The sequence below is a fragment of the Haemaphysalis longicornis genome, unplaced genomic scaffold (assembly GCF_048455015.1).
Source record: "Haemaphysalis longicornis isolate Haplotype H1 unplaced genomic scaffold, Haemaphysalis longicornis Haplotype H1 scaffold_12, whole genome shotgun sequence".
Lineage (NCBI taxonomy): Eukaryota > Metazoa > Arthropoda > Arachnida > Ixodida > Ixodidae > Haemaphysalis > Haemaphysalis longicornis.
Window position 1 is genome coordinate 98,435,334 of NW_027526225.1, and position 15,412 is coordinate 98,450,745.

Genomic DNA, 15,412 nt, shown 5'->3' on the forward strand with positions numbered 1-15,412 from the left:
AGCGAGCGTTGCACGGGACCGAACGGCTTTGAGCCGCGGTCGGCAATACATCTACGTCAAAGGTTAACCAAGGGGAACCAAGACTCAACCAGAATAAGCCAAGCTTTTGCTTTGCATATCCAAAATCAGCTGAGCTAAGCCGCGGCCATTTTTTTTTGAGCGTCGAATCCAGGACGTCGGAGGTGATATTGGCCTGCGGGATGTGGCGGAGTTCGAGGCTGCGTGCGAGGCTAACGACGCGCTGTGGTATTGGGTGCACAGAAGCCAGCGGTCACCATTTTGCATTCGAAAAGCACCGTGAACTTCGCGTATCAAAGCACTAAACGCGTTATCATTAGTTCGGAACTAGAAATGCCCGCCGCAAGGAAAAAAAGGGAGAAACCTAGGCCGTCTGCTGCTTACTCGTTCCGTCCCGAACAAAATGGCGCTTCCGAGTGCTGCAGGCACCTCGCGACGCTCGCGTAACCCTGCTGCTGATGATGATTGGGATCGTGGTGGTGGGTGGGGTTCTGGTGCAGTTGATGATGGTTACTTGGACATGGTGTTGTAAGTATGATGAATGGAGTTAAAACGATGCTAACGATAATAATGACAATACTTCGCTTAACTCTAAAGATACGATAACGATGAGCTTAACGCCACAAACACGCAATCTTCGTACCGGGCAAGATGCGTCTCATCCTTAAACAGCCCCAACACGCAAATATTAAATACTAGGAGGAGTTCTACCAGCATCCAGTGCGCCCTCACCTCGTTTTTCCGAAATTAACGACTGAACCACGCCAGTGAGTTCTTCTCTCGTGTGCGAGGTCGATTCCGCGACTATCGCTGATGACGATAATAACTTTGTTTCGCCCACAACTGGGTGAAAGGAGGAAGGGGAATCGGTAGCCTTCCACAATTCCCCCCCCCCTCACATGGCGGCTTGCAGCCCTTGCGCGCGAGCGGCTCCTTCAGCCTCTTGGACGACCTTTATCTGTATTTCGGGTTCGGAGCTAAGCAAACAGGTCTCCCACTGCTCCGCATTGGTAATTCGTAAGCATACTCGTAGGTTTCGTGGCTGAGCATCACAAGCCCAAATCGTGTGACTGAGTGTGGCTCGCTGGGTGCACCACTTGCATTGATCATTGTAAAGGTCCGGATAAATGTTGCTCAATACTGCAGGATTTAAGCATGATTGGCAGATTGGCTCTGTAGATTGGCGTCTGTTCAGCGTGGGATGCGCCGTATTTCTGGCGTTCCTTGCGATAGTGTTAAGTGATGTCCCGGTAGGTCCCCAGCCTGACCCTAGCCCCTGGTCCGAGCCAACAGCGTCGTCAGGGCTATCCCGGGAGCTGAAACCTCGGGCCGCCTCATGTGCTGGCTCGTTGCCTTGGAAAGATGCATGGGCCGGTGTCCAGATTATGTGCACGTTGCGCATACGAACGGCTTGGACGGAGCGTAAGATGCGTAGGGCTGTATCCTGCTGCCAATTTCGTAATTCCGGAGAGCTGTTTTAGAGTCGCTCACGATGTTTTTAGCCGTTGTGGAGGCGACGGCAAGTGCAATAGCGTCCTCTTCTCCTTCCTAAGGTACAACAATAAGATCGCCGTCATTCCCGAGCGTCTGCATCGCACCAGCGTTTCAGAGATGGCCCTGATGTACGCTATGTTGACGCCGCTGACTACCAGCCTAAGCGCGCCATGGCCATCGTGGCAATAGATGCTAAAGGCAACTCCCTTTCATTCGCCTCTATTTACACTAATCGGGTGCAAGTTTCTGGGCAACACAGAGATCCAAGAGATTGTTCAAGAGTGCATTTGGCCTCGTTAACAGGACAAATACCCTGCCAAAATGCGGATACCTGCTGTGGGGGCCGCTGGCCACCCTGACACGTGTTAACAAGAGCGCGTGACGTGGATCGCGCACTCCGAGGCTGCAGTTTCGAATAAAGAAGTTCTATTTCTGCGGCTGAACGAGTCGGTCGTTTCTCACGTGTTCTCTTGGCCAATCCCGCAAGTGTGTATGCGCCACAAACAAAGGAACAACAACAACACCTGCGACTTCCACTCAGCTGCATGGTTGTTCATTAAACCGAGCTTTGCTTTCGTTACATATGAGGCCTGCGCCTGGTGCACACAATTCGCTGATGCCGAGAAGTGCATTATTTGTATTGTTTGGGCATGCGCAGCCACATTAACAAGAAAGGCAAATGGTGGCCAAGGCGACGATTGGCGCGTGTGCATTATCACCACCCCCGCTAAGGTCATCATCGTCATCGTCATCCTCACCGTAATCACCACCATTGTCGTCGTCGTCTTCGTCGGGTGTGCTGTACATATCTCATTTTCCAACAAGCGGTCTATGAAAACATGGAACGGCGTCCAAAACCCGCCTTTCAAGCTTCCGCTCAGCGCTGCAAGTTTGTCGGATCTGAGTCGCGCATTTCTGGGAAGCATCTTAGTGGCCACGTCCAAGGAATTTCTAGCTCTTGTAGTCTTGACAGGTCGTCTTTTTTTCAAAATCGATTTTTTTTTCAACAATCATTGTTTTCGAGATGATTGGAAAAACGCGCATGCGAAACCTGTACCTAAGGGAGGAGATAATACTAATCCAAACAATTTTCTACCTGTTTCCTTAACTTCTGTTTGCTGCAAGATACTGGAAGATATTATATTCACCCAAGTCATGGCGCATTTAAATGCAAATAATTTACTATTTGAAAATCAACATGGATTCAGAAGGGCTGAACATGGATTCAGAACTGTTTGAATTGGTAACTGACCTTCACAAATCTATCCACATGTCCTATTACACAGACGCAATATTTATTGATTTTTCTAAAGGCTTTGATCGCGTGCCCCACAATCGATTAATGTTTAAAGTTTAGCAGTTACAACTCAATGACAAAACTACTCGCTGGATAAAAGAATTTTTGACAAACCGGCCTGAATCTGTAAACATTAATCAGTGCATACCCAGCAGCTGCTGTATTAAGTGTTCCACAGGGGTCAGTTTTGGGTCCCCTTCTGTTTCTAATCTACATTAACGGTATTAATTCATCTTTGCGTCTCTTTGCGGATGACTGCGTTCTTTATAAGCAGATAACTAACATTGATGACGTCATTAGCCTACAGGATGACTTGTCCAAATTAATCGAATGGTGCAATAGATGGCAAATGGAAATCAACGTATCAAAAACCAAACACATGACTTTTGAAAAACCAAACTTGCGCCTTCACGTTCTCGCAAAGTTTTAAGCAGGCCCGAAACATTCAGTTTGCCTTAGGCCGGGTTTAAGCAAGGTAGTTACTGCACACATGTACTCTAGGAGGCACGAAAATGGCGCGAAAAAAAATGGCGCGAAGTTCCTCACACCATTTTTTTTACGTTTGTTTCTTCTTGGCACTCTTGTTTTGGGGATGAAGGGGAAAGTGGCGTCATGCCGCTTTCCCTCCGCAGAAGCACCTGGGCGCAAAAGCTGCCGTCTACGTGTAGCCTGTAAAGGGCGCACAGCCGCTACAGGGGTGGTGCTAACGAGAAGCCGACTTGCAAAACTGAAAGGGAAGAAAAAGAACGAATTTTTCTTTACTTTTATTGGTTGAACGAAAAATCAAAAATAAAAAAATCCGAAAAATGTAAAAAAAATACGAAAAATAGCGAATGGTGTAATGCTCTGCATTTCCACAGTAGTGCAGATTTCGCGAAAATTCCAAATGTAATCGTTATAATAGCGTAAATGGAGGTGATTGGTCGAACGAAATTTGGGAAAATTAAAAATAAAAAAAATATTTAAAAAAACACGGAAAATGGTGAAGCGTGTAATGCCCCGCATTTACACAATAATTTATATTTCACGAACGTTCCACCTGTAATCGTTATAATAGCGTAAATGGAGATGATTGGTTGGGCACGATTTAGAAAAGCCAAAAAAAAAAAACTGGTTGTTAAGAACTCTCTCTCCAGACGAGTGTCATTAGAATGCTACGCATAATAGCCGATTCTCTGAATTTCTGCAGAATATTTCTTTTAATTTTATGAACCTGAAAGCCCTATACGTCTCATCAAACGCGAAAAGTACCCGTCGTCATCTTCGGCGTCAAAGCGAATGTTATCGAAAGTCACGTGACCTCAACTCCGTGAACTGCGAAGTAGAGGAGCGTGATGGTGCTTTTGCGGCCCTGCTCGGCTTTCGAACTCCTACACGCAAAAGCCTTACGTTTCTCTGCCGAATTTTATGGCGAGAGCAATAGTCGGGGTGTGTCGGCAAAAATTTTCGCGTTGATCCGCGTCGCTCTGTAACAAACCGAGGGGAATAGGAGCACAGAACGATCTAATGGAGAGAACCCGCGGAGAAAGCTGCCTTTAAGAGTGGAGAGAGCTGTCTCCAATGCTGACGCCGCTGCGAGGGATAGGACAGCTGCAAGCTCGGCTGGCCAGCTGCATCTGCCTTGGCGGGTCCCTTGACTCTTGCTTCCATTTCAACGTGCCGTAGTATAGGGTCTGCAGGCAGTGCGAGCAGCAGAAAGAGGAAGTAATCGGAGTGACGGTGACGAACTTCTGACATTGGTAGACAACAAAAGGTGCAGCGGCCAGCTAATGCCGCCGCTAAAGCAAGCAAGAGTGACCACTGAGACATTTAGAGCGCCACGTACGATTTGCATGGCTTACAATGGACCGGCGAGGAACATCGCGTTTCGGGCTTCTGAAGCAGTAGCAAAACGTGCCTCAAGTTCACCAGTTAGAGGGCCAGGATGCTCAGCATTCTCAAAGATCCACTTATAATCATAATTTTTTATTGTCACAGTAGTTGTTAGAGTGACACTTTGGGGGCTTGTAGCGACCTCAAATTTCCGACGTTCGTCGGCAGCTGTTTAACTAGTGAAGCCAAGGTCCCATTACACCGCGTGCGCTTGAATCGTACGAATGTGGCCCACGAAACGGCTGCAAATTCGCGCTACAATGCACGTATCTAAATGCGTATTTTACTACTTTCGCCCGCTGGAAAGAAGGCACAGCGATGCCTAGCACAGGAATTCCAGTATTAACTTCACATTTGAGTACTAAGCACTCTTCCAATGTTTGGCCCCCTCGACGAGATGGGTGGAGTGAGATTCTAGAAAACACCACTACACGTTATAAAAAGCAGCATCATAAAACACAAAATATGAGAAGTGTTCGCTAAGACTGCCCCAATAACATGCTGATTTCGGCATTCTTATTGCTGAACCCTGATTTATCGCAGTTTTAAAACGAAACGCATGAAGCATACGTACATTACCAATGCTGTGTTCCCGTGCCAAGAAATAATTCGGGGAAATGGCTCTAAAGCACGTTGAGGTGACGGTATTGCTGTCGCTAGAATAAACCCGTTACTAGGAAAAGAATTTTTAAATATACTGATGAAGGTCGACAATGACCTGTTGAGTTTAAAGCTAGATCTTCATTTGGTGCAACAGATTGCTGGCGTGTTTTTTACCAAACCGAAAGAAAAATTTGTCTGTGACATGGGAGTTGACTTATGTTGTCAATGATGAACGACCAGGGCGAACGCTTGAAGATGTTATGAAGAGGTGAAGAATTCCTGTTCTACATTGAAAGTAAAAATGCCGCACATCCGACGTATCCGATAAAAGGGCGTCGAGAAAAAAACACGCTTCCACAAACACAGATTTTTATAGAAATCGAAATCTAAATGACCGCACTTATTCCCGCCAATAAGGTGGAAAGTGCGCTAAACCACGACTTGTTTCGCCGTAATCATGGCAACCCTTGCTCGAAACGAGAAGACACGTCATAGAGTACGCCACTCCAAGGTGATGTCCAATGATTACCACTTGCGAAAAAATGAAAGAGCAACAATGATGGAGTAAAGGTTGTTGCGGTAGCGAATAAAAAACAAATCGGCTGCAATCGTGGATTTGAACATTCATGATGGTCGTGAAGGTTGCGTACAGCTTCGCTTCCTTCATGAGTTACGCGTTAATGTAAGCTTCCTCCCTTTTTAAAGCAAAGCTTTCTACCTCTACCAGCCAACGGTTCTTTCGTAGCATTCGGGACAAGAAACTTCCAACGCGACTGAGGAGGCGGAGGGCGCTTTTCACTCACGGAGCACAGTGTAGATGGCGCGGCGATAGGGCGCTATTACCCAGCGTTCCCCCTGCTCACCCTACCGTCGACTTCGTCGTCTGCTTTAGGGACAGTGTTGGGCCTGTTTTGGCGCAGCTTCGCGTCCATTGCGCGCTTACTTCACGGATTGATTAACTTGTTCGACTGCACCTCCTTGGTAACCCGGGCCCGACGGAATCAAGTGGTCTTACGGCACAGATACGTTAACGATCGGTTTGCAGGGCGGGAGAACAAAAGGTGGTGACCACATACAGACATCTGCCCGCTAGAAAAACACCACCTTTTGCGCACTGCCTGTCACGAATGGGACTGCGTTTTCTAAATTGCTGAATACCAGTTCAGTTGTGTTTTAACAGGTACTACAAAAGACTAATGGAGTAACTGGTTCTGATAGATAGCGATTATAAAAGTTCCGTAAGCTTTCTCGCAATTCTCAAACTAACGAAACTATTTCGTTTAAATCTGTATAAATGGGAGTCAGTAAGCTCACGTGCCCGATGGTTTCGGTGTGTGCGCTTGTGTCGCGCGGTAATGTAGCCTCGAGCTAGCACATCAGGATGGCTAGGTTCTGCTGTATCACCTTTCTAAACACGCTCCTCTCCGTTTTCTTTCTTTCGACGCACGGCCGGGCTACAGTGGCGACGTCCGCCGCTCGAGCCCGGCCGTGGCCGACGCTGCTGCGTTCGGGACGCACCCCTGCGAATCCTAGGTAACGGCTAGCAGTATCTCTGGTTTCACTCTTTGTAGAGGAACGTGTGTGAATTCAAGAGACGTCTCATGTGGAATTGTTGTGGGGGTCATTCACAGCTTTGCTTTCCTACCCCGTTCACAGCGTGGTTTGGAGCCATTTTTTCTGCGCTAATATTCCCTGTGGAATATGTAAGGGTATGTTAGAAATATAAGTTTGCTTTTGTTTTTTGTTGTTTCTTGCTGTCTAAACTGTGGAATCACAGATAACCTGCTCCACGAGCACGCGCTCACGAAAGTGGCCCGTCGTGGTCGTCGCAGATTGACGACGATGACGATGCTGATTTATGGTGACGACGATGACGGTTACGACGAATGAATGAATGATGATGGTGATTACGGTGGTGGTGGCGATGATTGCGACGGCGAAGACGACGACAACGATGATGATGATGATGACGACGACGACGACGACGATGATGATGAGAAGATTGAGTCTCACGATGCACACCCGCTTATATCCGGTTCGCGCTTTTTTGCAGTGGTGGGACCGGAGGATTTCCATCGCTTACGCAGCCGTTGGTCCGCTCTTTTAGTACGACATTCGTCCGCAGGATCCACTGTCTTGGTTTGGTGGTGCGGGCCCAGGCAATTTCATTGGTTTCTTTTCAAGCCCCACACTAATTGCTGTCGATGGGTTGGGTCAGGCTACTCGCTTCGAGTCAGACAATTATGAGTACCACGGGACTGAACGTGCGACTTTTGACGAAGCCGCGTTAACTCTTGCTGCCAACAAATCTTGAAGCTGTTCTAAGAGCCCTCGTCTGAATCCTTAACCTGTCGTCGGTAACACCATTTATTCGGCATCTACCGTCAGTGAGGACGGGTTACGTGACGTTGCTCATCTTACATCGGTGGAAGGACAGAAGGGGGTAGTTCTGTGCGACCTGCGCGTCATTTCTATGCATTGTGCGGTCGCTTACAGATTGTCAAAGCTGTTTCTAGGCCATAGAGTTTCATATTATTTTTTACTAAAGGGAAATTTGCCGCTGCAGTGGCGGGCCTCCGTGGGCGGCCCCATTGCCGCTGGCGACGTTCCTCGCCTACTTGGCTTGGCTAGCCGTATGGCTTCTTTTTTGTCTCGAAGCCAACAAAAAAGGGAACCATTTTTTTTCTTGTTCATCGTGCACGAAGCTTGTACATAATCGCTGACAAATTAATCTTTTGGAGGTTGAATTTTACAATTACAAAACAAATTTGATGAACCTTCTACAGTAATATTGTTGCTTTTTCGCAGCCAGAGCGAACGTGCTTGCCCGCTACATGGCGGAACGCTCGCCGAAGCGCGGCTCCCCTAGACAGATTTCCCTCTATTAGTATGAAACTATGTTCTAGGCACCTGAAGACAGTGATGATGATGGTGGTGGTGGTGGCATTTTAATGGCGCAAGGCCAACTAGGGCAAAGAGCGCCATGAACGGATGGTTAGCTGTAACGCAGTGTCTAGGGTGCCGTCCGACGGCACTCTAGCTGATCGCGGCAGGCATGGCTAGAGTGCCGTCCGACGACATTCGAATATTTAACACTACGCTAGCATCGACCCAAGCGTCCTGGGGTTAGTGGATGCGTGCCGCTGGCCGGCTCCAAGAAGGAAGGTAAGCCTCAAACGTCCAAAGCCAGCCGCAAGGGTGGTTCAGCTGGATGAGAAATTACGTAAGCTGCTCCAACGGGATGGCAAGTCTCACAGCATTGCACGCTGCCACACTTAATGTGAGAGGTCTCAGGAACAGAAGAAGACTGCAGTATCAGCTCTTACGTCTCCTTAAACGGATGGACGTAAGCATCGCCGCTATTCAGGAGACAACGCTTTGAGGTGATGAGGACACAGCGGCCGCATTAGAGCCCTTTTTAGAACATTATAGTGCATGCGTCACTCATTCCGCAGGCTTCTCTGAGGATGTTTCCTTTTCATCAGCAAGCAAGTAGGGTTTTCTTGTCTCTCCTGCACTGTAGATACTTCAGGGCGTTTGATTTGCTCTGACCTTGTCCTTGGAGGTGTTGAATGGCGCATCATTTGCCTCTATGCACCAGTTAATTGTCGAGAACATGATACCTTTTTCTTGTCGCTGGGGCAGTTCCTTCGAACAAAACGAAAGGTTCTCTTTATGGGCGATTTCAACTGTCTGCAGTGAGCATGATCTTTCTAGGCCAGCTGCGCGCTATGACCGCAGTGCAGCCACACTGGCCGATTTAATGCACGAGCGTGGTCTTGTTGATGTCGGTCAGATGAAAGGAGGTGCAGTGCACTTCACTCATTTTCAGTGCAGTTCAAATGCCCGCCTTGACAGGATATATATATGTATGTATATATATATATATCAGCAGAATAAGTTTCTGGTGTTTCGGACTATAATGTACGTCTAGTATTTTTTACTGACCACTGCATGGTCTCAATCTACTTCGGTAGGTCAAGACCACGTAACAAGGCGACTCGATGGGATCTGTGGAAACTTAATACCTCTCTACTGGAGTACGAATTTTTTTGCAAAAGGGTATCTGATTGCTTACACCATATTCTAACAACTCCCGAATTATCTCTTTATCAGAAATGGGATCTCTTTAAACAGGAAATTAGAAATGATGCAATAGAGGAGTCAGCTCGGCTTTCGTTTTTAAAACGCTTTCATGTACGTGAACATTCCCGTACATTGGTGGCACTTCCTGAACTGGAAGCAGTCAATGCGGGATCAACTTTGGAAGAAATTGGGATTGTTAAAGGACAATTGCAAAAATATGTAACTGAAAAGTATCATGGTGCCTTAATTCGGTCCAGAACTGAAAGGTTCTTGGATAGTTATCCTCGCCGGTTTCTTAGAGATGAGCGCCCATCCGCACTTGCAAAGGAGATAATTGAAAGTTATAACCGTGTTAGGTATACTGAAGCAAATGAAATTGCCAGTGCTTTCCACACACATTACAGCACGTTATTTGGGAGGTCCAGTATTAATACTCGGCATTTGGAGTTCCATTCTCTCATTGGCTTACTTCCCAGGCTTACAGATGAGGAGCGCATGATGGTGTCAGGGCCTATTACACTGGAGAAAGTTAAGGATGCTATCTCCGCGCGTAAGACTAACAAGACCCCAGGTCCAGATGGCCTTGGTGGGGAGTTCTATCGGAAGTTTTCTGGTATCCTTGCTCCAGTTCTCTTGGACGTATTTACGGCTGCCTATGATCATAATATCTTGCCGCCAACCTTTTATTCAGGACACACGGTGCTAATCCCCAAAACTGCGGATGCAGAGAAACTAAGGTATGTAGAGGGTTACCGACCAATCTCCCTCTGCAACGTTGACTACAAAATATCTGCAAAAATTTTATCTAGGCGCCTTCAATTTGTAATAACAAGTTTAGTGGGGTCCCACCAAACTTGCGGTATTCGGGGCAGGAGTATTCACACAAATATTCATGTTGCTCGTTCTGTCTTGGAGTGCGTGTCCGATTCGGTAGATCAGGTGGCCGTCATACAAATTGACCTTGCAAAAGCATTTGATCTGGTTTCTCACGAGAGAGAGAGAGAGACAGAATATATGTTTATTTAAATCAACAGGGGGGAATGTACTGAAGCTTCAAGGAGGCGTCCTCAGTCCAGGAGGCCTTGAGCGCGGGAAGCGTCGACAGCCCTTTGAGCCAGCCAAAGCTGGTCGATTTCTTATTCGCACTTCTGGCAGCAGACAACTTAGGTGATGTGTTATATAAGGGCATCAACTGTGCTATAATCGGTGCACTACACAGCTTATCGTCAATCGTATTCTGTCTGAGCCAATTGCGATCAAGTCGTCTGTCAGACAAGGCTGCCCCCTCTCACCCTTGCTGTTCGCATTGTACCTCGAGCCTCTTTGTCTCAGCATTCAGCAGAGTCAAAGAGTGAAAGGTTTTTGCTTACAATCATGCGAGGTTAAGGTGCTTGCTTATGCAGATGATATAGCGTATTTTTGCGATGACAAAAGGAGTGTACAGGAAGCCCTTACAGTGACTAAGCGGTTCTGCGATGTGTCTGGAGCGGGATGTTAATATGGAAAAAACTAAGGGATTTTGGATCGGTCAATGGGGAACGAAACCATCCAGATTCGCTGGTATTAATTGGGATAGCGCCCCACTTCAGTATTTCGGCGTGGCATCACATCAAATACGCAACACAGGGCCTCATTGGTCATCAGCGCTCACGCAAGTTAGCGCGCATCGCAGGCATGGAATGGGCGAGACCTCTCTTTGTTCGCACGTGCAAGAGTGTGTAATGTCTTCCTTGCCACAAAGCTCCTTTATGTGCTTCAAGTGCTTCACTGTGCGCGAGCAAAAGTTCAGGCCCTACATAGAGTTTTTGCAACATTTGTGTGGGGTTCTCAATGGGAACCTATGCGCAGGGACTTGTTTCTTCCTTCAAAGGCAGGGGGTGTTGGGCTCATGCATTTGTTTGTGCACCAACTTGTGTCTCGTTTTTTTCTTCTACAAATTGGTTGATCACCCACTTTTACTAACTGTACTTCAGCAGCGCATAAGTTTCCAAGCTTTTTTGCTTGTATGTACGGGCGAAGTTAACACGAAGTCTCCATGGGGATTTCTCAAGGAGGTCGTGGAGTCTTATAACTTTCTTTCCACGCGGTTTTCCTTGGAATACCTGTTCAGCACGTCAAGGAAAACTATGACGAGCACTCTTATTGAAAGTCTATTCCCAGTGCCTATGTATCGCCAGTCTTAGGCCAGCAGAAAAGCAATGTTTTAAAACGCGTAATGAGTATGTGTATCCCACCAAATGCAAAAACGTTTTTCTTCAAACTACATTCTTCCACACTCCCAGTTAAGACATGGCTGCGCGAAAAGGGAATGTCTATTCCTTGGTTGGACAATTGTCGCCTCAGTAATCAATCAGAGACAATTGATCATTGTTTTGTGCTGTGCCGGGATGCTGTGTTCTTCTGGGACATTTTGCAGCGGACACTGAAAAAGGACATTGACATCACCACCTACACCATTCGCTTCCTGCCATTTGAAGATGTTAATCTGGTGCCATATGGCGTTTTTGTTCTACTAGGATTGTTTAGCCTGTGGAAGTGCCGCATGACTGATCGGCATACGGAGCCCTTTAGGCCGACCAAGTGCATTTTTCGGGAACAGGCGGCGTTAGTGCGAAGCGTGTATGCTGCGCAGAGTGATCCACCGGAGTGGCTGCCTCTTTTTGATGCCTGAACGTTTGATGTTTGTTCGACTGATGCCCTTGGCCTTTGCTGTCTGGTAGTGTTTCTATTGTGTGTTAAGTGTCTTGTATTCTAAAGTTTTCTAAAATTTCCATGCATTAAAGAAGAAAAAAGTCGTTGAAGTGTAGAGGATCCGTTTTAGCTTAGTGATCCCAAAGACGGTGGTTCGAGGCCGGCTTTTGCCTCAGTTTTTTTTTTTCGAGCTATAATTTTTATCGCTTAGGTTAGTTTTGCTGTTTTAAATGATTTCTTTGTGTGGTGGTGCTCTGGACGGAGACCGGAATCGTTCCAGTTCCTTCCCCCAGGTTGCCCCAAGAAGAGCGGAAGAGCAGGCGAGACACAGCCCGCCGAACGGGAAACCGGGACACCTCCGCCCAGGGCCGCAGCTGTTCGCGATCATCGTCGCGTCGTCGCCAACCGAGCAAAGAGGGCCGGAGCCTCCAGCGGCGACCATCCCGATCCACGTCACGCGGCGGCGAAAGGACCACCGACAGCAACCACAAAAGCAAGGTGAGCTGGGCAGCCTCCCATGGTAGAAATGAGGTGAAGGGTAGGGGCACACTGGATCAAAACATTTGCGACTTAGACTAATTCGCGCTCCGAACTTACCCGAATCCGCCAAATGCTAGAGATGGTTCTCTTGGAGAACCGAGTGCTAAAAGCAGAGCTAGCTCAACTCAAAGGCAGTCCAGCCCCAACTAATTCCACTCACGTCCGTAATACCGCAGAACAGCACCCCCAAGCTACCGGCAGCGCTACCGGCAGGCCACGGAGTCACAACCCGAAAATCAAACCTCACCCCCGGACCTGATAGTCAGGTTCAATTTGTCTTTCAGACCATGCTCCAGAAATTCGGGGACCAGCTCAGTGAAACCCTTTGCCAGAACCTCAATGCAAAATTCGACAACATGCTTGCCAAATTCGCAGACACTATTGATGCTAAGATCGCCAGTCAGAACGCGCGCGTCACAGCCCTAGAAAACGCCTCTCTGAGACCGATGCGCGAAGGGGGAGCGGGACCCATCAAACCCACCAAACCTTACTTCCGTCCGTCCTCGACGGACAGTTTCAAAAATCCTGCGGATCATGCCTAATTCCTTTAATCAGACCACCCGTAAGCCTGACGAACTTACCGCCTGGCAGTGGAACTGCCGAGGGTTTCGGCGCAAGCAAGCGAACCTCGCAAGCGAAACCCTCCAAAGCTTACTTCCGTCCACCCTCGGCGGACAGCTTCAAAAATCCCGCGGATCATGCCTAATTCCTTTAATCAGACCACCCGTAAGTCTGACGACCTTACCGTCTGGCAGTGGAACTGCCGAGGGTTTCGGCGCAAGCGAGCGAACCTCGAACATCACATAAAACTTTACCACTCGGACGCCTTTCCTGATGTGATTTGCATCCAAGAAACTAACACTTCTTCCAGGCTCCAAAATTACAAATCATTCTCCGACATGGAGAAAGACACAGCCGTATCATTATCCAAATTAAAACCGGCTGTCACCACCCTCGTTAGACGCAACCTCACGGCCATTCGCCACGAGACCGGTGCGGACACGGCGTCGGCGGCTCACGTTCTCAACCCGAAAAAAGGACAGTGGTAGCATTTTTGTCCTAAACGTATATAGAGCGCCCAAGAATAGCTCCAAATTCACCAACCTCATAAGGAAAACTATCAAAATCTCCCGTGGCCACGCTCTACTTATTGTAGGCGACTTTAATGCCCACCATACCGAGTGGGGATACAAACGGGGCACCGTTAAGGGTCGTAATCCTTGGCTAGATGCCCAACAAGAAGGTCTCAGCCTTGTCACGGACACATTGTACCCAACCCGTATCGGCAATAGTGTGAGTGGAGACACGGCACCGGACGACACTTCAGTAAAACGATGCGGAGAGAGGTCACGTGGCTTAACACGCACTAAAATCTTGGTAGCGACCATTACACCATATAGCCATCACAAGCGTTTCCGGCGTCGTTACGCGTAAATCTGGAAAAACGCTTCGACTGGTCGACTGGGACGCGTTTCGAAAAACTCGTGCAGCAGAACGAGCTTCCCACTCTGACTCAAAATTCGACTCGGGAGCGGCAGAGATAGTCGATATTGAGGCATGGGCGGAGCAACTTCGTCGAGATGCCGACACAGCTACCACAAGTATACCCGCAGAGGCAGGCCTGTTTCAAGCAGACGCACGGCTTCTTCACATGTGGGAGGCCAAGAACAGTCTACGACAGCGACTCCGCAAATATAAACTAAATCGCAACCTACGTCGTCGGCTTGCCCGACTTGACAGGGAAATCGAAGACCATACTCAGAACTGTTGCGACAAAATTGGCACGCGGCTTGTGATCGCATGGAGAAAGAGATCGGGATGGCTAAGACATGGCGGATCATGCGTTGTCTAATAGACCCTGACAAAAGTAAAACCACGCAACGACACAATATAAATGTTGACCTCCACAAATGTAACGGAGCCAACAAACAACTTCTCCAGGCCCTTCAGGATCGCTACATTGCCCCTTCGCCTACCGAAACGCTCCCCCCTTACTCGGGCAGTGACAACGCCTCCCTCGACAGTCCCATCACCTTAAGCGAGGTACGGGATGCCATTGCGGCCCTCCGGATCGGCTCAGCGCCGGGGCCGGACGGCATAACAAATAAGATACTCCGCAACCTAGATGACGACTCCATCGCGACTCTCACGCGCTACTTTAACGTTTGTTGGGACGCGGGCCACATCCCCGCTCAGTGGAAAACGGCAAACGTAACCACCATCCCTAAACCCGGCAAAAAGCTCAAAATCGTAAACCTTCGTCCAATTTCCCTCACCTCGTGTGTAGGAAAACTCCTGGAGCATGTCATCCTCAACAGGATCAACACCTACATGGAATGGAATGGATGATTTTATTACAGGAGGAGGCCAATAGGCCCTGGTGTGGGACAAGGGGAAAAGTTCTGCCCTTCTGGAAGCAATAAAACGTATTGAGCAGGGAGAACTGCAGCTACGAACAGACTTGCGGGAATGGGAAAAGGGCATTGAATCTAAGCTGAACTACATGGAAAAAAATTCTTTATACACACACACCATGATTGGCTTCCGCCCCAAACTCTCGACACAGGATGTGATGCTTCGACTGAAACACGACGTTATTGACTGAGTGCGCTCCTCGTCAACAGATACTCGTGCCGTCCTCGGGCTTGACCTCGTTAAAGCCTTTGATAACGTCAAATATTTGGCAATCCTAGAGAACCTCAACAGCCCGGGGATCGGAAAGAGGGTGTACAACTACATTCGCAACTTCCTCACCGATCGAACAGCAACTATCATGATTGGTGGAATTAAATCAGACAAAATTCACCTAGG

General features: G+C 48.1%; 2 protein-coding genes and 1 long non-coding RNA gene across 3 annotated transcripts in view; 1 reads left to right on the forward strand and 2 right to left on the reverse strand.

The window, feature by feature from the left end:
- The window catches only part of LOC144163053 (uncharacterized), a 487,499-nt gene that overhangs the window by 321,508 nt on the left and 150,579 nt on the right, over positions 1-15,412 (reverse strand). The gene's annotated exons all lie outside the window — the stretch shown is intronic.
- Positions 1-15,412, reverse strand: part of LOC144162188 (phospholipid-transporting ATPase ABCA3-like) — a 72,028-nt gene that overhangs the window by 55,687 nt on the left and 929 nt on the right. The gene's annotated exons all lie outside the window — the stretch shown is intronic.
- LOC144162191 (uncharacterized) lies at positions 11,592-14,397 on the forward strand. Its single transcript, XM_077692663.1, has 2 exons — positions 11,592-12,040; positions 14,319-14,397. The coding sequence occupies exons 1-2, from the start codon at positions 11,592-11,594 to the stop codon at positions 14,395-14,397; spliced, it is 528 nt and encodes a 175-aa protein (XP_077548789.1).